Source organism: Pavona decussata, unplaced genomic scaffold (genome assembly GCF_977016875.1).
Source record: "Pavona decussata unplaced genomic scaffold, jaPavDecu1.1 SCAFFOLD_254, whole genome shotgun sequence".
NCBI classification, from domain to species: Eukaryota; Metazoa; Cnidaria; class Anthozoa; order Scleractinia; family Agariciidae; genus Pavona; species Pavona decussata.
The window spans coordinates 2,241,181-2,266,648 of NW_028145657.1; the positions used below are offsets into that span (position 1 = coordinate 2,241,181).

At 37.1% G+C, this 25,468-nt stretch overlaps 1 protein-coding gene and 1 pseudogene across 2 annotated transcripts; both read right to left on the reverse strand.

Moving 5' to 3' along the window:
- Positions 1 to 521: 521 nt before the first annotated feature.
- On the reverse strand, positions 522 to 25,166 carry LOC146456554 (uncharacterized). Its single transcript, XM_085092595.1, has 9 exons — positions 25,070 to 25,166; positions 6,694 to 7,024; positions 5,691 to 5,811; positions 5,289 to 5,456; positions 4,233 to 4,282; positions 4,090 to 4,142; positions 3,147 to 3,250; positions 2,249 to 2,311; positions 522 to 1,046 (listed from the first exon to the last, which is right to left on the reverse strand). Exons 2-9 carry the CDS (start codon positions 7,009 to 7,011, stop codon positions 943 to 945), a joined length of 981 nt encoding a protein of 326 aa, XP_084948721.1. The 5' UTR covers positions 7,012 to 7,024; positions 25,070 to 25,166; the 3' UTR covers positions 522 to 942.
- LOC146456555 (TNF receptor-associated factor 6-like) lies at positions 14,826 to 18,421 on the reverse strand (annotated as a pseudogene). The gene is made up of 5 exons (XR_014858820.1): positions 17,807 to 18,421; positions 16,575 to 17,048; positions 15,669 to 15,843; positions 15,346 to 15,561; positions 14,826 to 15,008 (listed from the first exon to the last, which is right to left on the reverse strand). The product of XR_014858820.1 is annotated as a TNF receptor-associated factor 6-like (transcript).
- Positions 25,167 to 25,468: the final 302 nt, after the last annotated feature.

Genomic DNA, 25,468 nt, shown 5'->3' on the forward strand with positions numbered 1-25,468 from the left:
CCAAAAATATGTCTGTTCACAATTTCTGAGCTCGATGTCGTGCTTCCTTTTGAACATAGAACAGTTTCAATTTCCAAGTTTCCATCGTGCGTGACATAAGGAGGACGGCCGTGACAGAGCTTTTCCGTATCTTAAAAATGCTTCTTCGGGTGATTTTTAGCATTCTAAACAATTTTAGTTTGAGGAGAAATATTAATCTAAACATTCGAAAATTCACAAGAGCAAACAAACCTCATTTCTGGCAAAAGTGAACTCCAGATGTTTTTTCATATTTCCGGCCGCCATGTTTGTGCCCCTCAGAGGGACACAAACATGGCGTCTCCATACTAAGCTCTATAAATTTATGTGGAACATTTTGTCAAATAACTCGAGTACGGAATGCTGCACAGACCTGACACTTGGACAGACGCCTTATTTATTTATCCTCTATACCATGTCAATTTCTTGACTTCATTCATGGAATGGTTTCGATTTTTTTTTTCAATGGCGTGACCGTGAAAACCGAGAATATAAAGTTTGTAACGCAACTAAGACGATTACATCACCACAAGGAAAGGAATATTGTTCAGTATACTAAACGACAATACCGTGTCAAAACTATAAAACCTAATATATCCTAGAAACGAATCTTGTTTGTTATAAACCCTTCCGGAAACGACCTTAAAGCGGAATATCGTGACAGATATTTTCTCTACCAAAAACTACATTTAATGACCGAACAACACAGAGCTCGGTGAAACCTCGCATTGACAGTTAAAAAAACTTAATTAATCAGATTACCGCGGTATCAAATCCACAGTAACCCAAACCATGACTAGTATCTGTCTTTGAGGTTTAAAGCAATTTTAACTACGTAAGCAATTTATTTCTTCAGACTATACTGAGATTTTAGAAACAACGTTGACTATGCCAGTTAGTAAAACGATTTAATGACTGATTGTGTTACTTGACATACAGCATGCCGTCACTGTTACGGAATATTCCCAGACTGTCGTGCTGAGGGAGCTTGGGACACGGATAGCCATACAACGCTCTTTTATCATACACTGTTTGGAATGAAGAAACAGGAAAAAGTAGCAAGGATCGTTTACACATGCGACTTCTATTTCAACTTTTCTCGCACATTTCGTGCATATTTTTGTGAAGGTAATATGAAGGTTCCTATCAGGCATGATAATGTTATCGATTTGATGATGAAAACTACGGGTAGAATCATATTTAAGACAACGTTTCGGTAACCTCATGACGCCATCATCATGGCAAAATATAATATTCAACAGATAACTAGAATATTAATGTTCAAGTTCAAGTTCTTAGTCCCTTGAGGCTAGGTGAAGATTATCTGTTGAATATTATATTTTGAGGTGATGATGGTGTCATGAGGACACCGAAACGTTATCTTAAATATCATTCTACCCGTAATTTTCATCATCAAATGTAAAGGTTATTTTCGAATTTAAGGCTAACGAAGTTTTGATGCTTATTTCACAGATTATTTGACATGTTCCTCTTGTTCAAAGATTGGAGTTAACAGTTGTGCTGTGGCCAGGTTTGCTTACTTCCTTTGACCTTGACTCGAAGGCTGAAAGGTTGAAAGCAAAACACTTAAGGATTTTATCAGCCTGATTGGTTTCTCTTTCTGTCTATTTTCTTAGAACAGTTGTGTTGTTCTTTCCTGTTAGCGTTTTTTGGCAAAACCAATTCTTATCTCTGGTTGGGACCATCTGGCCTTGGTTGAATTAAAGTTGTAAACATGCCACTTACAGCACACTATATATAAAGAAAGGCGTGATTTGAGTGATACTTGTAGAAAAGATGTAGAATAGACGTCGGAATAGCAAGTTAAATTGTTGTAGAGTTGATGTAGTGAAGAACCAGTTTCTTAAAGAATAAAGAAGAGCTACAAAGATTCCTGGTGCCTCTCTGCTGAGCCAAGCGAGTGTTCTACAATATACAAACTCGTCAATATCGCAGCAATTCTGTGCTGAAATCACCTAGCTGACAGTTTACACTCACAAATGAAAACTGTAACATACATCTATTGAGTACCAAAAAAAAAAAAAACAGAAAAAAAATCGCTTGTGTAAACGGGCCTTATTAGTTATGACCGCGATGATAATAATGATGATCAATGATGATGGTAATTGCCGTTCTTAATTATAATAAGTACTTCGACAAGCTTTTATCAGAAAACCCCAATTTCTGCAACTGAGTCGTAGAGAGCCCTTATGAGAGTTGAGTTACTTACAAGTAGTGTAGTTTGAAGAATGCCAGATAATTCCGCACTCGCCATCATCATGTCCGTCAAAAACTGAAATTGAAAGCAAACATATTGAAGTCGATTGGAAGATTCAAAAGAATTTACAGTAATATGAATACGAAAATTACAAACTTTCGGCTCTCTTCTAACCAGGTGTAACTTCTTCAAAATTATGGGAAGTTTGGATAAAAAAGTATTTTTGTAAAATAACATTTCAATGTGGCAACTGTTTTTCTTCTTTTCGTAAAAAAAGTCATCATTTTTTTTTATATGATAATCCAGAATTTTGACTCGGGTTTTTTGTGCTTCAGTCTATTCTGCGATGATCTTGTTTGTCTGGAAATCCAACTTTATTTTTGTAGCCAAAACTTATAAAAAACTTATAACTCAGCATTCAAACAACAATTTTGTATGGTTAATGCTAGTGGTGGGAGCATGGTAACGAGAAAAACAGGAATAAATTTGTCCAATGAAAAGCATTTGTTAATTCCGTGTGAATTAAGAGTGCAAAATTGGAAACGTTCGCTCTAAAATTTTGCGGCTTTCTGTGTTACCATAACATCGCTAATTAACTGCGGTTTCACAGTTTTGGTACATGCAATCCCACCGAACGATTTGCAGCGAAATGAATCAGTTGGCTGAGAAATAGATTTAAAAACGGTTTGTACAAGGAGCACGTGCGGTAGTTGTAGTATCATGATATCTCTCAAGGAAAATTTCACATCTTCTTCTAGGCGCGCAGTGAAAAGCAATTCTTGCCACATCTTGAATCGTTCATTCAACTGCGCCAGAATTAAATTTATTACGTGATGGAAACCAACTTCAGCCACTCCCCTCGCTCGAAACCATGTTAAAATTCACCAAATAATCGTGCCCTAAATTTTACCTCTGTGACATCCTTTGGCAATTTTATATCCTTTGTCAATACCAGTGCAGCTGTTAGTTTCCCAGTAATACGGAAAAGTATGAGAAATAATGATGCGCGGACATCTAAAAACGAGTAAATGATTGCTTAGTTGAAAGAATGAATGAATGTATTGATTAAATGATGGATAAAGTAATCAGTGATAAACGGATTGTGGGAAGATCAAAAGATTAATGGTCGATAGTATATATCAATAGTTTTGAATTAAGTTCCAATCTCAACTGATGGAGATGTTCACACTTCGCACTGTTCTCGAAACTGGTGCCGCTCTCTAATCACGCCCCTCGATCGTTTTTACCCACGATTCGCTGGCCGTGACATCTCAACTGTTTCAGTCAGCTTTAATTCATCGAAAAGGGTAACGTTGAATTATTGTTCCGATCTGTCTAAGATTAGGAAGATATAACATGCATATGCCATACACAGAGGAAAAGAGGCCTCTAGTCTAGCAGGCAGATTTGAAGGTGGTAGGATTTACAACTAAAACTAGTGAAAACATTTTGACTTCTCAACTATATACGCCAAACCGGACTGTACTGTCACTCCCTTGGGAGGGGCGAGCTGGTGGTACTCCCCAGTATATATACAGGTACTTACGGCCCTAAAGGATATATGGTCTTGAGACGTTTTGGTTTAAAATAGAGTCTAGATTTTAACCAGTTTTGTCTGAAGGTCTGAAAAACGAGTATGGATTTTATGAAAAATAACGGGTATGGATTCTAGAGGTCAGACAGGAAAAATTAATAGTTTAAAAAATGGATATTTTAGTACAAAACAGGGTCAGATGTTTGGAGATCAGAACTGCACAGACCAAACAGAAATTGCAAGGAATAACTCTCTCTCTCTCTCTCCCCTCCCCCCTTTCACCACGGGACTGTTTAGAACTGAGAAGAATCTAACTTACGTTTCATGACCACCAACGCATGACGAATTGAAATGTCGTGGTCCTCTTGGAATCTTAAATTCATGAACAAAACAAAGGTAAAGCTTTTCAGAATTGGTGTTTTCAGTAAAGTTGGCTTCTCGTCATATTATCTAATTTCATACCTGATAAAATATGGTAACGTTTGTCTTCCACACGTCAACTCGGAACGTCCCTAATTAAGTAACGGAATTAAGTAACTAAGTAACAATTAATATTGAAAGCTAGATCTTATGTATCTTTATTCACCACTAGCGTTATCAAATTGTTTGTTTGATGGTACGATGTTGCGTAGTAGTTGTCGTTGACCAGTCATTATGGTAAGGATTCATCTTCTCGCTGGAGCAGTGCTTTTATCACAAGTTAAACAATTTACCTTAACCCTATCTAGACCAGCGAAGAGGGGAGGAGGCGGATTCTGCTCGCAGTGACTTTGAACCTATATAATTTTTTTTTAACATTTGAGAAAAAGGTTTGAAACTTCAGATTTCTTACGGAAAATTTTCTCGAAACAATTTGATGTCATCGGTTACTGTTCACTGACTTTCATGTTGCCATGAAGACCAATTTTTAACAGGCCGTTTTTTTTCAAATAGAATTTATTTTTCTTTATGCAACATTTATTTTTCCATCTGTAAATGTTGTATATGGCAAAATAAATATTGTATTGTGTTGTATTGTATTTATGTTTAAATCCAACATGGCGGATCCAAAGAGGCCGCCATTTCCCCCTGACAATTATGATGTCATTAACGTCAATTACAACGTCAATTGACGCCATTACCTCTCGTTGCGAACTTCAAAGGAAACATCTTTGGACTTGCTATCTCTCCTACAAGTCTCATTGTCATAGCTTTTATACTTACGAACTTATGGAGGGGGGGGGGGGGGGGGGGGCGGAGGTAAAGAAAAAAAAGGTCCCGTCTAGATAGGCTAATAGTTAGATAAATTTTATAAACAATCTTAGCAACGTGCGCAGGCTAAACACGCTCTTTCTAATGTACCTTTTTCTCCCAGTTCTCAGTTTTCTTTTGTGCCTTTCTTTTGTATGCTTGGCCTTCATACCGATCCAAAGCAATTACATTTCAAGCCTGATTGCAACTCATTGCGCCTTTTATAAGCACTATACATGGACCCTGACTAACGATACATACTGTATTCATTTTCAGTTATTTCCCTACCTTCAGCCAGTGCCAGTTTATGTATGTCCTCGTCACTTAACTTCCGAGCTTTGATGACTGATTCATGAGCAGGAACACAGAGCACTGAGTTGAGGCAGTTGTTTGAATTTCTTTGAAGATGATTGTTGTTTTTGGAGCTTATGCTCACCACCAAGGTCCATCCCCCACCTGAATAAAATTGATAAATGTTAGTTGATAATTCTTTGGAAAACATGTACAGTTATAACAAGATAATGCCCAGAAGTAGCGACAATCAACCTTGTAGATGTGCGACATTTCTGTCATCAACAATAAATATCTCCATTATAAATACTTACAAAATCCTTTAAATAAAACTGACAGGAAAAAGGCTTTTCCTAATTATTGCTTTAATCAATAAGTGATTTAAATCTATGCGCATACCATAGTTTTCCATATCACAATACACTTGTGCATCTTTGTTGCCAATCTTTACCCAGTAGTAGCCACTTTTGGACCGAGGCAATTCCTTGAGTATCTCCATGCACGATGTAAATCCACTTTTCTGAGGGAATAAAAGCGAAAAAAGGTTAACGAAAGCAGATCATAATTGGATTCACAATTTGATTCTTTGCTATAACTTTTTATATTTAGGTAACTAACTAAGCAATGAGAGATGTTATATGTTCCGTTTTTACCACCACTCTTGTCATAAATTCAATACGTTTTAACTCTGAGTTTCAGCCTGGGCTTTATCCAAAAAGCTAGTTATTGTTTTCTTAAAAAAGAATAGGTAATGTTGGAATAAAAATAGGCCATTGTCAAGGAACAATAATTTAGGATAGCACTCAACTTAGAGGAGCGCCGTGAATGCTTTCCCAGAGCCTCAAGAGCATTCGGCTTTTAAAATGAAACTTGCAGGGTGAATTGTGCGTCCAAAAACTTTTTCCTCTGGCTTTGTCAAAAATGCAACTGTTATGTCATATGACGTAGAAATTACGTCATGCTTCTTTACAGCCGCCATGTTGGATTTCTCGATTTCTCCAACACCTCTAAAAACTGTTCAAATTGACCTCAAAAATCCAAAAATAATCAAAACCAATAAAGGAATGCAAAAATGAAATCTATGACATAAAACAGGAAAATCCAAATTGCGTGAATTGTGGCTAATTGTCAATCAGTGACACAGTCATAATCGGAAAATAAGAAAATTCTAGTAGTCTCCCGACAGGAGTCGAACAGATGAACTTCCGATAATAGTTTGGATATTTTCCCACTGAGCCACAGGTGACTCGTGAGAACTGTAGGTCAGTAAATTAGGGTTCATGTGACAAACATCTTGTAGTCATGGAAACACCATGTGACGTGAACACTAATTGTTACACCAACTTTCTGGTAGACAAATTTGAGAAAAAGTCGAAACGTCAAAACAGGCGCCAAGACTTACCTTTCTGTGCTTTATAGACGTGTCCATGTAAACAATCCCATGCTTTGGCCCATAATCCTGTGGGTGAGTAAATCTGTCAGCATCGTTTAAGTCACATGACTTGTCATTCACCCTGAAGTTCAAACTCTTACATCGCGACTCGTCTGAACACATCATTACGCACTCGTTAAGGCCGGAAGAGGCCCTCGTGGAAATCATGTGGTTAGCCAAGTGATGGCCGTACACTGAGATTGATTGCACTTGACATTGTTCCAAGGCGTGAGGCAGCTTTGCAGAGTTTATGATGATGAGAATACCAACAAAATACTCCAGCAGCATGGTATCAGTTTCCCTGGAAGAAACGTTCATTTAGATGATTCTGCGTTTTTATTTGTAATTTCAATATACTTAAACTGGAAGTATGTTTATATAACAAAAACATACGGCAAGTTTTGAAAATGCTTTCGGAAACGACTGGAAACTGAACACGTAAAAACAAAGCACAGTAATGATTCGATTACACGTCCTCTTTTCAATAAGTGCGCCCTTTTCAGATACACGTTCCCACTTGAGAGCCTGTTTTGTTGATAAGCGCCCGTATTCCAATAATCTCCTCCTTCCTGTGAGCACCCCTATTGAGTAAAAGTCCCAGTTCTGATAACCGACCCCTATTGGAATAGTTAGCGTCCCCTATTGAATATTTGGCTTCCTTCATTGAACTTAATAATATATATGTTATACTTTCTCATCTGGCAGTAAAATTAAAATTGATGAAAACATTGACTTAACAACGTAAAGTAAATGCTATTCTGCAGACAATACGAACTCGTATCCTGATTTTTACTGTGATCGAAAGCTGAGATAAATAAGCGCTCCCTCTCCATTAAGGCAAAGCGGCCCTGCTTGCCTTTTACCTAGGAGAACGTTAACCTGGGCGGTAAATCGACTTTTTCCGGTATTTTGATGATTGAAGATGATAAAAAGTGGACCTGCTTAAACATCTCAACACTTGCAGTCAGATTGATAGGCAATTTGTTTAAGAGGGAAGGTACTCTCAGCATAAGTTCATTATTAATTTTTATTAACAGCAACGTATGTTATATATATTATATATGATAAGAGATATATCACCTTCTGGTCTGCCGCAACAACCTCATAAAGAATAGTAGTTCAAATTACGAGTAATGGCCAATTACCTGCCGTAAAAAGAATGACTCAACCCTTTTGTTAGTGACACAACTAATTTTGAGTAACGGTGCCTTTTGCAGATTCATTTTCAAACTACTGGGTTATTTTCTTCATGATGCCTCACCTGTGATGCAGATTCAGTCTCTATGGAAACGAACAAAATTGCTATTAAGACGAACCATGAGACTAGAATACTGTAAGGTAACGGAGGCTTCAGGGTTTGATGAAAAGCATTAATTAGGAAAAACCGCAAAATGATAAATTTGACACCTGCATTGTTGTTTCGTTTGTTGGATAGTGATGCGTGCAGAAGAAGGTTATATGGACCAAATTAAAATAAACGGCTACTTGAGATTTCTTCCTTAAGCTGGTACTGAGGTTTCATCATAAATGATTTAAGCGGTTATTGGGAAACATTAATCTAGTACCCCTTGCGATGTTTCTAACAGAAAGTTAAAACTGTAGGAAAACATTGAATTTAAGGCGAGGACTGTTGTTTACTTTCACCTGCGTTGGTGCATCCATCGGTCCATTTTAGCGGTAAATATTTTTGTTTTGAAAGGGCTAAATCGTCTCAGAAATCTGGATTAAATTGTGAAAAAAAAAACTCCTGGTGTTTTCTTTGGTGCTTTCACTTAAAACATAAGTAAAAGAAAAAAAGGTAAAAATTGTTAATATCGGCAATTTATTCCTTTTATTTTCGAGGCCAACAGCAGCTGGTAAATTCTGGAGGAGGATCTACTCCCCACAATTTTCGTCGACTTAAAGATGCAGTTAAAAAGAACAAAATGAACATATCCCACTATCTTAGCGTACAAAAATATTCCTTTGAAAGGCTGGAAAACGGACTTGAAAACAGAAAGCCCTTTCCCCTTTTTTAAAGTACATTTCTTAAATATTGGTTGGCAAGTTATCAAAAGCCGACATCAAAGTTTCGCAATTTTAAAATATCCACTTTTGTTGTTGTTGCTTTTCTTTTTGTCCTATTTAAAATTTTAACAGGATAAATGAGTTACCATAATGTCAAACAGAAGACCGTCTTGCGGCCTAATATGCTAAATAAATTTAAATCCAGTGTTCGTGCGCCATCAAATGATGAGAAAATTAGACAGAAAACTCGAGTTTCATTGAACAAGAGAATTATGATGGGTCCTTTTACGCCTTTTTAAACAATTTTTGCATCTTTAGTTACATTAGTCGCGATATGAGAACAGTTTTCTACGTATTTTAACGTGGTATTTTGTCAAACTTTGTTTGAATTTTGCAGGTTAACTTTAAACAACATTAGAAAACAATAGCCTATTTCTAGTAAATAACGAAGAGGCTTCTTTATTTACCGTCACCTGTCACACTCCATAAAGCAGCTCCGCAACATTTAAATTTATTATTTTTTAACACAAACTCCTTGAAGTTTAAGTTGATATTTAACTCGAGCCGTTTTGCCAACATACAAAATGACAGTCTAAGAACTAAAACTTTTAAGTATGCAACATGACTGTTTAGTTTTCATTTAACACTGGAGTTCTTTTTTCATTAAATTCATTTTCAAATTCAGTATTAATTAACACACAATGAACGTTTTACTTGAGATATAAGCACGCATGCAAGATTCAGTACAAGATGGATTTCCAGCTAACCGGAATAAGAGCAGAATTCAACGCAATGAGGACTAGAGTCAATAGTCTATTACGGTAACATTCGAATCCAACTACTTATTTGTAACTTCTGGCTTATCGAAAACCACGTGAGGTTAGTGTTCTTACTAGTAAAATGAGTAACCTGTTTTGTAAATTAGCGAGAAAATGCTTTTATCATAAGGACGAAGCTAGGTCAAAAACCTACATTAATGTTCCCAACCCATGAGAGTAAGTGAGACAACAACAGATTGTGGGATAAAGGGGTAGGGGAGGAAGCACTCCATTCCAGCAGAACTTATATACAGGTCAGGCTAAACTAAATTGGGAACCTGCCTCCCCAGAGGGCCGAGACCCCCGTGGGCAAGGCCTGTATCGAGTCCCCCCCTGAGGGCAATCCCCACTGAGCAAGGATACATCCTCCCCAAAGGGCCCCCCCCTGAGCGAGCCAACAATCTCCCCAGAGGGCCCCCCAATGAGTGAGGACTTCATGTAATCCTTCCCAGAGAGCGATAATCCCCCATGAGCGAGGTCCTTATGGGACACTCCCCATGGGGCCAACAATCCCCTCAGAGCGAGGTCCTATCCTATCCAAGTCTTTTTCCATGGTTACCGTAGTAACCAGTTGTGAATGGGGCAGGATGTTTTAAGACTGTGAGTCCATGGGGAAAAGTGTGACCTGTATTGGGAGCACTTCATCCCTAACCCAGATTTTATTTAAAGCACCATAAATTATTACCCTACAGAGAACAAAACGGTAATAGTTAAAGCAATGTTCTTGAATAATGAGATCCAAAAGAAACAGATCGTAACTTAGAAAGGCAGTCTGTATTGAAGTGCTGATAAGGCAGATGTCTGTAAAAGACTATTGAGTAGCTATCACCTTAAACTATCCGTAGACAAAACATGACTACAGTAACAGCAAGATAATCCCCTCAATGAGGAAAACTGTAAATAATTGATCTAACTGGAACAAAGACTGAACAACTATAATGTAAATAACTTGATATAACTTGATAAGCAACTTCGCAGTTAAACGAGCTGCTGAATATATATATATATATATATATATATATATATATATATATATATATATATATATATATATATATATATATAAAAAACTGGTACAAAAAACGACGAGGACGGACAACTTCGGGCAAAGAAAACTATATACAATAAAAAATCTAAAAAGGTAAAAAGTTTTAATAAAAAAAGACGTTTCGGTCGTTGACCTTCATCAGTTGCAGTGCCTATATATATATATATATATATATATATATATATATAGATAGATATATACATACATACATACAGATACATATACATAAAAGTAAGGCAAGTGGTAAGAATACCAAGACAAAATGGGGGGGAGGGAGGGGAACTTGTAAAACACAGCTGAACTTGTAGAACAAAACTACACGTGTGAAGGTTTCATACAGAAAGGCACGATGAACAATGGTATATTCATGGTATTTGATTTCACGTGAGCACCTCGATCCCCATTGGTCTAATAAGATAACCGGATGTTGCACAAGGACCGGAATGACCTTTGGGCATTGGGATTTGACAGGTCCTGTCTTGGTGGCATATCACATCACCGGTAATCAAAACCTGAAGCCGTAACTATGGCGTTCATTGCTGCTCAAAACACTTTGAGCACATTTTGGACGTGCAAACATCTCCAGCACGTCCAGGAGGTCATATTACTGTCACAAATATTACGCCGTAAAATTTACGACCTAATCATTGCGCACCATGTCAACGTCTTGTGAATGTCATATACACGTGTCAACAAAACACGCTGTTAATTTTATTTCGTCATTTTACGACGTAAAATTCAAAGCGCATCTTATTCACGTTGTGATCGCACGACGTAAACTTATCATCGCGTAAAATTACGTCGCAAAATCTCGACGTAATATTACGGAGTTCATTCACTGAATCTGAAGGTAAAATTACAATGTTTGTTGTATTAAGAGTACGACGTAAAGGAACCACGTTCAATTTAGTGAGTAATTTCACGTCGTAATTATTACGTCGTAAACTTAATAAGTTAAAATCAAAGTGTCATTCTGAATGTTTAATAAGTTAACATTGTCAATGTCTAATAAGTTAACATTCTCAATGAAAAATAAGTTATCATTCTGAATGTTTAATAAGTTAACATTGTCAATGTCTAATAAGTTAACATTCTCAATGTCTAATAAGTTAACATTTTGAATGTTTAATAAGTTAACATTCTCAATGTCTAATAAGTTAACATTTTGAATGTTTAATAAGTTAACATTCTCAATGTCTAATAAGTTAACATTTTGAATGTTTGATAAGTTAACATTCTCAATGTTTAATAAGTTAACAGTTTGAGTGAAACATTTTCGGTTCGCCGCATTTCAAATCAAGGCTACAAAACGCACAATGGACCTTCATAGAAGAAACGATATGTACATTTATTTTAATGATAGACACCGAAACATCAACAATGCTACTGAGTACAAGATCATAATTTACATGAAATGGTGCCTAATTGATTATTATTTACAGGGGAATAGAAGGCTGCAAAGCGCACAACGGACCTTAGCTTCATAGAAGAAATTAAATGTGTAAGCGATCTTCAATTATAAAGAAAAGAGTGTTTTATTGGAAAAACTTCCTTTTGGGAACCAGATCAAAACACAAGAAACTTCATAACTGAAACGAAATGGCGCCTTATTGGTATTTACATGGAAATAAAAATTAAATGTTATTTATTTTACAATTCTAATTGTGAAAAATCAAACTATTTTTAGAACATGTATCTAAAGTTACTATAAACAATTATGTACAAAAAGAACAAAATTTCTAAGTTGCAGGACAATCTTTTGTTGTCCGAAATGAACACCTGGTTTTCACTAGATACGCCGTAGTTCTTATCTTATTATACTAAATTTCAGTTAAAGCCGGCCAAGCGTTCCCGTCGTTAACGGATAATTTTTTCCAATAATTGTATCAGTTGTTGTACAGAAATAAAGGCTAAGTGGACATCACAGATTTATTGGGCGCTCGGTCTAGTCTTACACGTTTCGAGAGCGAGGGCAGCCCCGGGAGCCATGCCACAGCCAGGCGACTCTCACTTCCGAAAGTGTTTGCAAAGGATGAATGGGAAAGAAGGAACGAAGCCTCCCAAAAGGAGAAGGACGGATTCCAGAGACGAGGGGGCTCCGAGAGCACGGGCCACAGCCAAGCCCCCCACCCCCCCGCCTCCTCTCCTCCCTCCTTCTCCAGGAAAACCCAGACGAGAACTACAATAATCTCGTGGTATCCAATCGATGGAATCGATAATTCATGACATTCGATATCAATCGATACCCAATCGATAGATAAATTGGTATCGATTGGTTGCAGATTGACGGCACCGGAATCGACGCATAAAAAACTAGGTATTAATTTCGGACAACAAAGAATTGTCCATCAAAAAAGAAATTTTGTCCTTATTGTACATAATTATTTTATTTACATGGAAATAAAAATTAGATGTAATTTATTTTGCACTTCTAATTGCGAAAAATGTCAAACTATTTCTTGAACATGTATCTAAAGATTATGTACAATAAAAACAAATTGCTATGATGCAGGACAATCCTTTGTTGTCTGAAATTAACTCCTGGTTTTCACTAGAGACGCAAGCACAAGCGCAAGCATGAAAATGCTTATTTTACCGGAAAAACGGCCTCGACCCAAGGATAGACACAAGCGCAATTGTTTTTCTTTTCTTGTACTTGTGCTTGTGTTTGCGTCGCGTTTGATTTGATTGTGCTTCTGGCTCTTCTGTAGTAATACTGACCGGCAGTTATTGTACTTAGATCAAGAATAAATAAAAGCTAAGTGGACATTACAGATTTGTTAGACGCTCAGCCCAGTCCTTAACCTCCCGAGAGCGAGGGCAGCCCCGGGAGCCATGCTTCAGCCAGGCGGCTCTCGCTTCAAAATTGTTTGCAAAGGATGAAGGACGGATTCCAGGGACGAGGGGGCTCCGGGAGCACGGGCCACAGCCAAGCCCCCCCCCCGCTCCAGGAAAACCCGGTAGAGAATTACAATTACATAGTGAGCCATTACGGCAACTAGACAACACTCCCTTATGCGGAGTAACAAATGCATTCTTCAAAAATTGTTTCCGTTCATCGATTCAATAATCCATTTATGAAATGAAAAATACAACATTAAAATTTAGCCGCGATTCCATAATTGAATCTTGCTTAGATTAATGATTGGATTAAATAATGTTATGTAGTTGCCTATTTCGATTTTCAAGAAAATTAATGCAAGATTTCTAGAGTAAGAATTTATCTTCTGAAGATTTCACTGTAACGACGTGAGACGTTTCAACATGTTGACATGCAACACGTATATCTTGTACGTATTACCCTACATTTCTTTCAAAAAATCGACGGCAGATTTCTATCGTCTATACTCTTTTATAAAAACTGAATCATTGTATAATGTAATTCGAGGGATTTGATTGGCTTAGCGGTCATGGTATATGAGCCATTATACCATGACCGAGAAATGGCGACCATTTATTGCCTTCTGGTTGTTCTTGCACAGTGAAATCAGTAAGATCTAGCAATATTTGTTGATTGTTTTTAATAAAACAATTATTCCACTCGCGCTTGTTGGATATGATATGATTATAGCCAACTCGGCGTTGGCTATCCAACGCGCGCTCGTGGAATAATTGTTAAATAGACCATACTATGACGTCATAAAATGTTCAAAACTCAAGTGGAGCCGCAGGCGAGTGGTTTCACTGCCAAGTTTTGGACATTTTATGGCGTCCTTTTATGGTTTTATAAGAGTGTAGACCATAGAAAACTGCCATCTATTTGTTTTTTACACTAACATGGAAAAAGTACGGGCGGAATTGGCTTTTTTTTTTTTCGTTGAGAAAGCGCGCGCGTTACATCTGACGTCAATTTGGATAGTTATTGTAAAAAAATCTTTAGAGCAAATATGGCCGACTATTTATGGCCTCCTGAAATAACACTCATTGTGACAACGTAACAATCTACGTTCATCCTCCAGGATACAATACAAATAACACATTGAAAGGTGGTGACTGCATTAGGTCAGTTCAGAATATAAGCAACCCTTACTTTTTCCAGTAAACAACTAGAAGACTCTTGCTTTAATTTTCGTAAGATATTAAAATTGAAGTTTGAAACGAGGTAGGGGAATAAAACAACATATTTTTATATTTCTCTTCTTTCGTTTTACTCCCCTAAGCCTTGTTTACAAGCTAGAATTTTAACATATCGAGATTGGTCTATTAAAAAAAAAAAAACGAGGGAGGAACCTCTCTACTGAAGCAGCTGGATGGTCACTTGGATGTTGAGCGCTCCATCTCCGTCCACATAGCGCGCCTTCACCTCGTCCAACGGTAGAAATTCCTCCCATCCTAAAGGATCCTCCTGCTGAAGCCACTGTTTTTGTGGTGTTCGTTTCACAAACACCTCCCTGCCATTCCGCAGTGCAACACTGTCATATGTAAAATATACCCAGAATATTGGCTTTTATAACAATGTATTTCAGCGGTGACTATGTTGTTGATGGTTGTTATTATTATTATTATTATTATTATTATTATTTTTATTATGATTATTATTGTTGTTGTTATTATTATTATTATAATTATCATTATTATTATTATTACTATTACTATTATTATTATTATTATTATTATTATTATTATTATTATTATTATTATTATCATTATTATTATTATTTGCGTGGATAAATTACTTTTCGGGAATTGTTTACTCAAAAAATGTAAAAGGGTTTAGTTACACATGTCCTAGCATTTATAGCAGCATACCTTAGATTGAGGCAAAGAGGAGTTGTCCCTTGACTGGAAACGAACAGCCCCCATGCCCCCGGCGGCGGACATCTTTAGCACCAAACTTGCTCTCAAAGATGAGAATAATGGACTTTTGATGCCCACCGCCGGGTGCATGTTATCGGCCAAATTTCTAAAATTAGGAACTTTCCAAGTAAAGGTCATCGCTTGGGATGGTTTCAGTGTTGGTGGCACCTAAAATTACAACGTAATCGCCATTATTATTCAGTTGGACAATATAACACTCAATGTAACTTTTTCACCAAAATAATATAGATACTTTACTGCATTTTGTAACTTACATTATTGAAAATGGTCGACATTCTGTCGACCATCAGCAAATCCACGTGGGCTGTTGCCTCCCTTGCCAAATGACCCGCTAGTTCCTCCCGTCTAACTTTCTCTTTGCAAGTTGGCACTGTACAGTCCACAAAGGCCCGCTGACAGGCTAAAGCAATGTGCCCATTCAATTGCACCCTGTGAAAATGATTGAGACCTATGTTACCACACAGAGCCACTATGGCACGAGATGTTCTTCGCGTTGTACTTTTTAGATGTTCAAAATAGGGTTAACCAGGCTGGAGATCTATAACTTTAACAAATACAATGAATTAAAACAGTTCACTGTAGTCGTGTGATGAGGCCCCCTATAACATCTATGAATGTCGGAAAGTAACTACTGTTTTCAATTCCAAAATGACCATTCAAAGTTTAATTTCTAAGTTTCAATATTAAAGAAACAACACAAAAGAAAATAAATTGGCAAAAAAATTGATGTTGTCTTCTCTCCAGATGCTGTATAAGTGTTTGTTTTTTTGTTTTGCTTTGTTTTGTTTTGTTTTATTTATTTTATTTTATTTTTTTTTGGCAAAAATGTATGGTCTACCTTGACAAAATTACCGTGCAAACGGTCTACAATATAGAGATTTAGAATTACTTTCACGGCAAATGGCAATGACACGAATGACAATGGATATGTTTATCTGTGTTTGCCGCTCATTGTTTACATTTCATAGGCGAACCTAGAAAAAAAATTTGTGTAAGTGTTAAAGGTCAGAATTATTTTCGTTATCCGCATCTACGAACTAGGTTTTTTTTTGGTTAATTTTTTTATTTGCTTTTTGTTTTTAACATGAACGCAAATCTATTCAACGTTTGCTGTTTGCCGTAAATGCGATTCTCAATCTCTACTAATAATTGATACACACCGAGGTATTGCACCATGGTTGCAATTGAAGGGGCACATTACCGGTGCCCATCGACATCCGTAATTCTGGTGGGCATCTTGTTGACTTATGGGAAGCTGAATACCACAATGTGGGCAGTTTTCTGGCCTCATATTACATGTGGCCAGATGTGGATTCAGCTCCCCACGAACTACCACCACGCCACAGCCAGGGTGTGTACACTGCACGGGCTCCTTTAGACACTCCCGACTGTGGATGTTTATCCTGTCCAGGGCACCAGTCCACGAACAACCCGAATCTTTTCGGGGGCAGAAAACCTACATAGACTCAACCACCCTGTCGAAAGCAATTATGTTCCTCAAGTCTGAGGCTTGTAGGGATTGTCTTCCGACAGGGCAGCTGCCGTTGTTATGGGTATTAACCCAACGGTCTATGCAGGTTTTACAGAAAAGATGACCCTCTTTACAGGCCACAGCCTCCTTGATGACGTAGCAGCTTTAAAAGAGAAAGAGAGAATTTTTTTATTCCTTTGTGTTAAAACACACTTGAAGGTAAATTACATTAACCGACATTAAAAACGTATTTAAAAACCCACCCACACCAGTTTTAGCCGTATTACAAATATTGGTTTGTTAGAACGTATTTTTTTCCCTCAGACTGAGGCTGAACTTTCTTAAAAATTTTTAAGGTGTCCCTGTCTCCCTTGAGTTTTTTTAATAGCTCCCAAGCGCACTGATGATGCGAGCTCTAGTAATGTGTATCCCTCAAACTCATAAGACGGCAGTTGATTTTTAACTCGAACACAATTGACTTCCTGTCAACAAAAAGTACGTTGCCGCCCATGTGCTGATAGAAGCACGGGTAGTCAAAATGCACAGACACGCTGCACGTGGTGTATTCAAATGTTTTACGTACATAAAATTAGGGAAAGCACTCTTCTATATTCCAGTGGTTTTGCATCAAAGAAAGAACACGTCCTGATAGATATATAGTTTACCTGTGTATTCTTTGTTTTTTTTTAAATAAATGTTATTACATAAAAGCCACAGAATGTGGGGTGGAGTTTTCCTCACATAATTGCAAAGCATCAGATTGCAAAGGATTTTACCTTTACATTTCGCAGGAAAGAAGAGACTAAAATCTTAGTAAAGATTGATCTAAATGTCGGTCTGTTGTCTAAGATATCTCAATTTCCCTTTCAATGTCCTTAATATCTCAGTTCAATACGTATAGCAATGTAGAAATTCACTCACCAAATCGGGCAAAGGAGTGACTGGTCTGGAGCGACAGTAAAAATGTCCGGGTGGTATCCAGGCTCGACCATCGTTGAAACAAAGGATAACGCTAGATAAAAGATTATCTACTAATAACTCTGATAACTAAAACCGTAGACAAGCTTAAGAGCCGCAAGAGCAATCTGGTTCAACAAAACCGGCTTTGAACACACGAGGTCCTCTTTCTGTAAGTTGATATACCTCGTGACGAAGATTAGTGGCAGGCAGTTATAAATTAAAAGTTATGACTGATAAATTATTGCTACCTACAGTCGACGCCCGAAACCTTATTACTGGAAATCAATGCTCGACTTAAACTTACGCTAACTGCGGAAAAACATACTGCACAATAACGGGAATTAACGCAAAAGATGTGCAAAAACTTCACAATGCGGGCAGTTAATGCAATTTACACACAAGGAAACAGAATTTTTTAGACAACAGGAACAAATTTATTTTAACACTTCGTGTAAAATTCTGAAATGCAAAGAATGTTCATGGAATTGTCCCTAAGCGTAGAGTTTAGCAAAAGCCTTCGCTCCAATAATAAATGGTCCTCAATGACAATCTTGAAACCTATCGAATAATCTACCGGTTGATATTAGAACTGAGGTTTGCTTAAGTTTTTTTAAACCAAAGTCAAGACCCTTTTTTTTGTCGTTGCTTTTAAATGTTCCTTACTTTGCATATAATAGTACTATTATTATTATTATTATTATTATTATTATTATTATTATTATTATTATTATTATTATTATTATTATTATTATTATTATTATTATTATTAAGCAAAATAATCTGGCCACTTTGACTTCTCTTCACAGTGCCATTCGGTGGATCTCCACCCTGACAAAACAATGTTTTTTAACTTTCTGGCGGTGTATCGAGAACCGGGGCGGAAATCATGGGAATTAAGGTCGCGGAAATACATGGACCGCGGAGCCGGGGGAAAATTATTTCAATTGAAAAATAGCTGTTTTACTGCTTTCATAGATATGTGATAATTAATGAAGACTTTCGCCAGTGAGCGTTGTGGTACGTGGTAAATTGATTTCTTCATTTAGGACATGCAATATGGCGGCCCTTCCGTTAAAAATGATGTATGAATCAGTTAGGATCGACAGGACAACAATTTGAAGAAAACATCACTTCATTCAAACAGAGATTACGCTGCAGAGGTTACCTCGATAACCTTATAGATAAAACTCTTTCAGAGTTCAATTTCAGCGAAAGAATGTCGGTATTACAAACCAACCAAAAAAAGCGTAAAAACATTGTGCCGTTTGTTACGGAATATCGCCCTTCTGTGCCTAACGTAAAACCATTCAGATGACTGAATTGCATTTGATAGAAAATCAACCTCTGCTAAGAGAAATCTACAAAGACCATTCCCTGTTTTCGTACAAAAAGGGGGATCTTTAAAGATGTACTCGTAAGAGCTAATTAGCTTTTGAAGGTCATCCTATCTTGACCAATAGGAGCCGTGCTTGGCCTGTCTTCATTTTTTTTTTTTTTTTTTTTACCAAACAAGCTCTTCCATGTCCGAATTCATATTTCCCGACATTTTAAATTTCGTTGAGTAAAACCAAAAGCCGCTGACCACGAAAATCTATTTTCTCAATTTAGCCTTAAGTTCGACTTCAGTTAAGTTCGACGTCTGAATCAACTGCCGAACGTAATTATGTGGGTCAACTTTAATAGGTTTTCGGTTAGGCTCATGCAACGTTCGACGTATGAACCTGGCCTCAGTTTAGGAAATATCACAGCCACTGTAACTCATCCGCTTAGTCATATGAGGCCGTTCTTTTTGTGATAGGCTTCTGGTAGGTTAGCAGGTGTTCCTTAATATTTGAAGTCGTACCTCCTTCACGAGAGTACGGTACTCAACTCCAACGTAGTTAATACATAGACACAACCACGTCATGCATAACCTTCATCTACGAAAGCCCTACACGTAAACTTCGGTGTCGTTTCACAAAACGTGTTTAAGTTTTCATCGGCCACCTCAATTTTCGAAGAATCGGCTTGGTTTATATATATGTATTATACAGTATTGAGTACTTTTCTTTGTTGTGAATGTTGGGCTTATTTTGTTATAGCAAAACAATGCGACAGATCTCTTTCGCTGTCCATTTTATTTCCAGAAGAGCAATTCATAGATATAAGCATAATACTATCAGTCAAAATAAAGATTAACTTGGTCACGAACTGTTTCGTATCCAGTTTCCCAAAAGTTCAGAGATCATTCGGGACATAACCTATCTTAGCTAGGCGATGCTTCGTAAAAGTAATGTCGTTTAATATTTTGAATTGAAAGCTTCTAATAATATGACTTATATTAAGAAACACTTTCGCACCACTTAATCATCAAGGCCAAAATTTTCTTTCAATTGTTATAAAGCCTCTGGAAGGTTTTGCTTTTCGGACACTAACAAGTGATAAAACTGTTTACTTTGACTAGATAATGGGTTAAATATTTTTTCTCCACAACAACCCCAATTCCTTTTCCTTTTCGCTAAGATTCATAGTCTTCGGGTGGGTAGGAATCGCACTTCTTACCCGGCTGTCCACTTTAAAAAATTTGTATTTCTCAAGCCAGGACCTGTTGCATTGTTACGTTTCCCTTTTTTTTTTTTTATCACTATCTGCTACTTCCGATATAACATTGAAGCCCATTTCTTCCAGCCATATGCAATGTCCACCACAAATCGACCCCCACCGCCCTCCACATCAACTTGTGACAAAAAAAAAAAGAATAGCCATAGTTCTCCAAGAGCGTTTGGAATGCATAAAACCAAATGCAAGGCTGATTGGACAGCTAAAAAGGGTAATTTCATTGCCCAATATTTCGGTTACACGATATTTACCCTATTCATGGGCTACAAAAGCTACATAAATATTGGAAATAAATGATTTACAGCATTTAAAATGATACTAATGAAAAGCTGAGATTGTTTTATTTATTTTAGTTTTTATTATTATTATTGTTTGCTACACAAATATTACAAAAAGATACATTAAAACTAACTACACGAAAAATGCGGATATGAGATATGACTTGTTGAAAACAAAGAAAGCAGAAACGTGTACAGAAGCCATTATAAAAATCAGCAGAGATTAATAAATAGACCATAGATTCAGTTTCATCACGTCTGTTTATCACAAGACTCTTTCCGTTGGAAATTATAAACGCCTCTCTAGCTTTCCTTATGCCGTCTCTTCCAAAAACTCGAAATTTTACAGAGAATGTATGGCTGATTAACTTTTTTGCCACCCAGCAATTTCACAGTTTTTCATGGCTGATATTTCCTTCGATATCGCTTGCAAAGAGTTGAAAATTGCACAAAAAGCTCAACTTAATCACCTCTTTCAACTTTTGCATTTAGTTCATATACATGTATACGGCCACGGCTCTGATAAAAGTCGTATGCTAATGGGGAAAAATGTAAACAATGGCGCCAATCAGTGAGAGTCGACTATAAGTTCTATGTTGTTTACTGAATGGCCAGGAAGAGTGAAATGAGTGAGTGGGTGGTTCTTGCATTATTCAAGAGTGACCCTTATCAGGAGCCCATTATTAGGATGCATCGCCATCCAACTTCTGTTCCTGCAGTTTCTCGACAGTTTCAGACTTTCTCGAATGCCTTAATGTAAAATAAACAGGTATAATTCACACCTGTTTCCTTAAATAAGCTACCTATAACAAGCCCAAAATTATTTGTTTAAACGCGTTCCATTTCTCAATAGTTGAGGTATTAAGGTGCCTTAACATTTCAAAATAAAGTAATGAAATCTCAGTTGGCATGGGTAAAGGAAGGTTATAAAAGGTTATGGAAATAAATAGAAAGGCTTAATGCAAATTAAATAAACAGCATGACTCACCAAACAAATCAGAAGTGAAAGCAAGCGTCTCAAAACCGTTCAGTTTGCAAGCGTGAGTTTGAAAAACGTCATTTGCTTCGTGAAGGCCCTTTTTTTCAAAGAACTGGCGAACGTAATATAAAACCATACCTGGGTTGTTCCTGTAATTCCCCTCTCATCCGTAATTGCCTCATCATGCACCTTGTTATTTTTGGCCGATGGCCCCCCTTCTTGAAAAAGATCGTTGAGCCCTCTGTCAGCGGGGCAACGCCGGCGACTAACCGCTGGCCAAAGAGCCCGAGGACTCTGAGTAACTGATTGGCTTTCTTTTGGCGAGCAGGGTTTCTTCGAAACCGATTAGTATTGAAAGTTCACAGAGGTTTTCAACTCGCTCATTAAAGATGATTTAAAGGCTCATTGTAATATAATGGTAAAGAAAAGGCTAAGGCAAAACTGAGAGACAATAACTTTTTGGACGAATCCTTACGGATTAGTACATATAGTCGAACCAAAGTTCACGTTTGCCCAGGCTGGAATAAACCTGCTGTAGCAAATTGTGGCACTGACATCCCTTTCTTTAATTCTATATTTTCAGGTTCTCTTCCTTGCAGCCTTTGCTTTGTTGGGCTTACCGAGCGACCAGTTCAACTTAAGGGACTCAGTATCTGCCGAAAGTATTCCAAACAATGGCTCTTCATTAAGAGAACTTTTTCGGGAGAAAACTACCCTGTCCGTTGAAATGACTGACGACGAATCAACGCCGTTTTATGTAGTTGGGGCACCCAAGGGTTCATTTCGATGAATATCTATCCAGAAGGAATTCGCTTGTACATATTTGCCTTTCAAAAAAGATTCCAAACGGTCTGGAATTGTTTGGTTTATCAACAGATGTATTTGAAAAGGTAATTTGGCCACCGTAAATGAAATATTCTAGTGCTGGAGTTTTGAGCGTTCACTTTTGGCAATCACATTATGTGCAGTTATTACCTCTGTTTATAAACCAAACATTTCACTCATCACCACAGTTTCTTAAGAAAATTGAACAGTTTGCGTATTTTGTCTAAATATCCGATTGACCATAACTCCACCAAAGAGAACTTTGGGTGTCCTTAAAAACCTGCTAAAAATTATTTATTGTAACGTTAGCTATTCCAGTTTTTTCCCTTTTTCCTAGTTTCGTTCTAGCTTTTACATTTTTAAGGCACACCTTCTTTTTCTGATTATCGATAATTCTTTATTTAGAAATAGTTTGGCATTTTTCAAACTGTACATTTTCGAAGTTTTACTCATTGTTTTACATTTTCCTTGACAAAAAGTTTATAAGTACACTTAGTAGTAGATATTAATCAATAAGGCGCCTGCATGTACGTAGGAGTGAACTAAAAAAGTGAAGGCAAAATAGGTCTTATCACGGTTTTCGACGCCATTTTGACGAAAATTATTCAGTGACATCGGATTTCCATACAAACACTGTTATTTCAAGCCAGTTTGCCTACTCGTCAAAATGGCGTCGAAAAGCGTTATAAGGCCTATGTTTATTTCATTTAAGCCTGGTTTTCAGTATTAGCGACAAATGCACAGGCACAACCACCAGCATAAACGTGACGCAAACACAAACACAAGGCGGGGGGGGGGGGGGGGGGGGGGTGCTTGGCTGTGGCCCGTGCTCCCGGAGCCGTCCTTCTCCTTTTCGGGACTCCGTCCTTTCCTATTCATCTTTTGTAATCACTTTCGGGGGCGAGAGCCGCCTGGCTGTGGCATGGCTCCCGGGGCTGCCCTCGCTCTCGGGACGTCAAGGACCGGGCCAAGCGCCTAACAAATCTGTTGATCTCTGAAATAACTGATGACTGAAACAATACAATCATTGGAAAAAAATTGGCGTTAACGGGTGTTAATTTCGGACAACAAAGGACCTGTTTTATATGGATTGTCCTGCAACATAGAATTTTTTTTTATTTTATATAATTGCATATAGTAATTTTAGATACATGATCTAAAGATAGTTTGGCATTTTTCATGCCTTCCATCTTTCGCAGTTTAGTGCGATTAGAATTGTAAAATAAATAATGTTTAATTTCTGTTTCCATGTAAATATCAATAAGGCGCTATTTCGATTCAGTTATGAAGTTTCTTGTGTTTCGATCTGGTTCCAAAAAGGAAGTTTTTCCAATAAAACACTCTTCTCTTTATAATTGATATCGCTTACACATTTAATTTCTTCTGTGAAGCTAAGGTCCGTTGTGCGCTTTGCAGCCTTCTATTCCCCTGTAAATAATAATCAATTAGGCGCCATTTCATGTCAATTATGATCTTGTACTCAGTAGCATTGTTGATGTTTCGATGTCTAACATTATAATAAATGTACATATCGTTTGTTCTAAGAAGGTCCGTTGTGCGTTTTGTAGCCTTGATTTAAAATGCGGCGAACTGAAAATGATTCACTCAAACTGTTAACTTATTAAACATTGAGAATGTTAACTTATCAAACATTCCAAACGTTAACTTATTAGACATTGAGAATGTTAACTTATTAAACATTCAAAATGTTAACTTATTAGACGTTGAGAATGTTAACTTATTAGACATTGAGAATGTTAACTTATTAAACATTCAGAATGTTAACTTATTAGACATTGAGAATGTTAACTTATTAAACATTCAGAATGTTAACTTATTAGACATTGAGAATGTTAACTTATTAAACATTCAGAATGTTAACTTATTAGACATTGAGAATGTTAACTTATTAAACATTCAGAATGTTAACTTATTAACCATTCAAAATGTTAACTTATTAGACATTGAGAATGTTAACTTATTAGACATTGACAATGTTAACTTATTAAACATTCAGAATGACACTTTGATTTTAACTTATTAAGTTTACGACGTAATAATTACGACGTGAAATTACTCACTAAATTGAACGTGGTACCTTTACGTCGTACTCTTAATACAACAAACGTTGTAATTTTACCTTCAGATTCAGTGAATGAACTCCGTAATATTACGTCGAGATTTTGCGACGTAATTTTACGCGATGATAAGTTTACGTCGTGCGATCACAACGTGAATAAGATGCGCTTTGAATTTTACGTCGTAAAATGACGAAATAAAATTAACAGCGTGTTTTGTTGACACGTGTATATGACATTCACAAGACGTTGACATGGTGCGTAAGGATTACGTCGTAAATTTTACGGCGTAATATTTGTGACAGTAATATGACCTCCTGGACGTTCAGGAGGTGTTTGCACGTCCAAAATGTGCTCAAAGTGTTTTGAGCAGCAATGAACGCCATACGTAACTTCATGGTTGTCACATTAACTTTAATTTATAATACTTATAAATTGGCTAAAATAACCAAAAAGTATAACAAACCTGTGCACACCAGTGCGTCCTCGCAAGCAATCTCTTTGGTTACGAGAAGCCGCAGAAGATCCGCACAGCACAAAGGCCAGTAACAAATGACGTACTCTTCTTTGAGAGTGAAACAATACTGATGCAATTGAGGCGACTCGATGCTTACGTCATGGCTACTATGGTAACCGACCACATTTTCCGGTTTTGTACCTACTCGCCTGTGCTTATTAAAGACAGAATTAAATAAGGTTTTCTTCCGAATCGGTTGCTTTCTTCAGTTTCTTCGAAAAATGACACAGAAATGGGATTGGGAGGACGCGAAAGGCCTTTATTAAAATCACGTGATCACGTGGATGATGACAGCATACCGGGTGTAGTGGGGCTTTACATTTTTCCAAGGCTTGAAACAAAAACCGC

Coding starts and splice junctions, on each gene's coding strand:
- LOC146456554 (XM_085092595.1), bottom strand. CDS start 7,011: ATGCTGCTGGAGTATTTTGTTGGTATTCTCATCATCATAAACTCTGCA. Junction 4,283..5,288: donor TAAACTGGCACTGGCTGAAG/GTAGGGAAATAA, acceptor TTACTTAATTAG/GGACGTTCCGAGTTGACGTG. Junction 4,143..4,232: donor ACGTTACCATATTTTATCAG/GTATGAAATTAG, acceptor CATGAATTTAAG/ATTCCAAGAGGACCACGACA.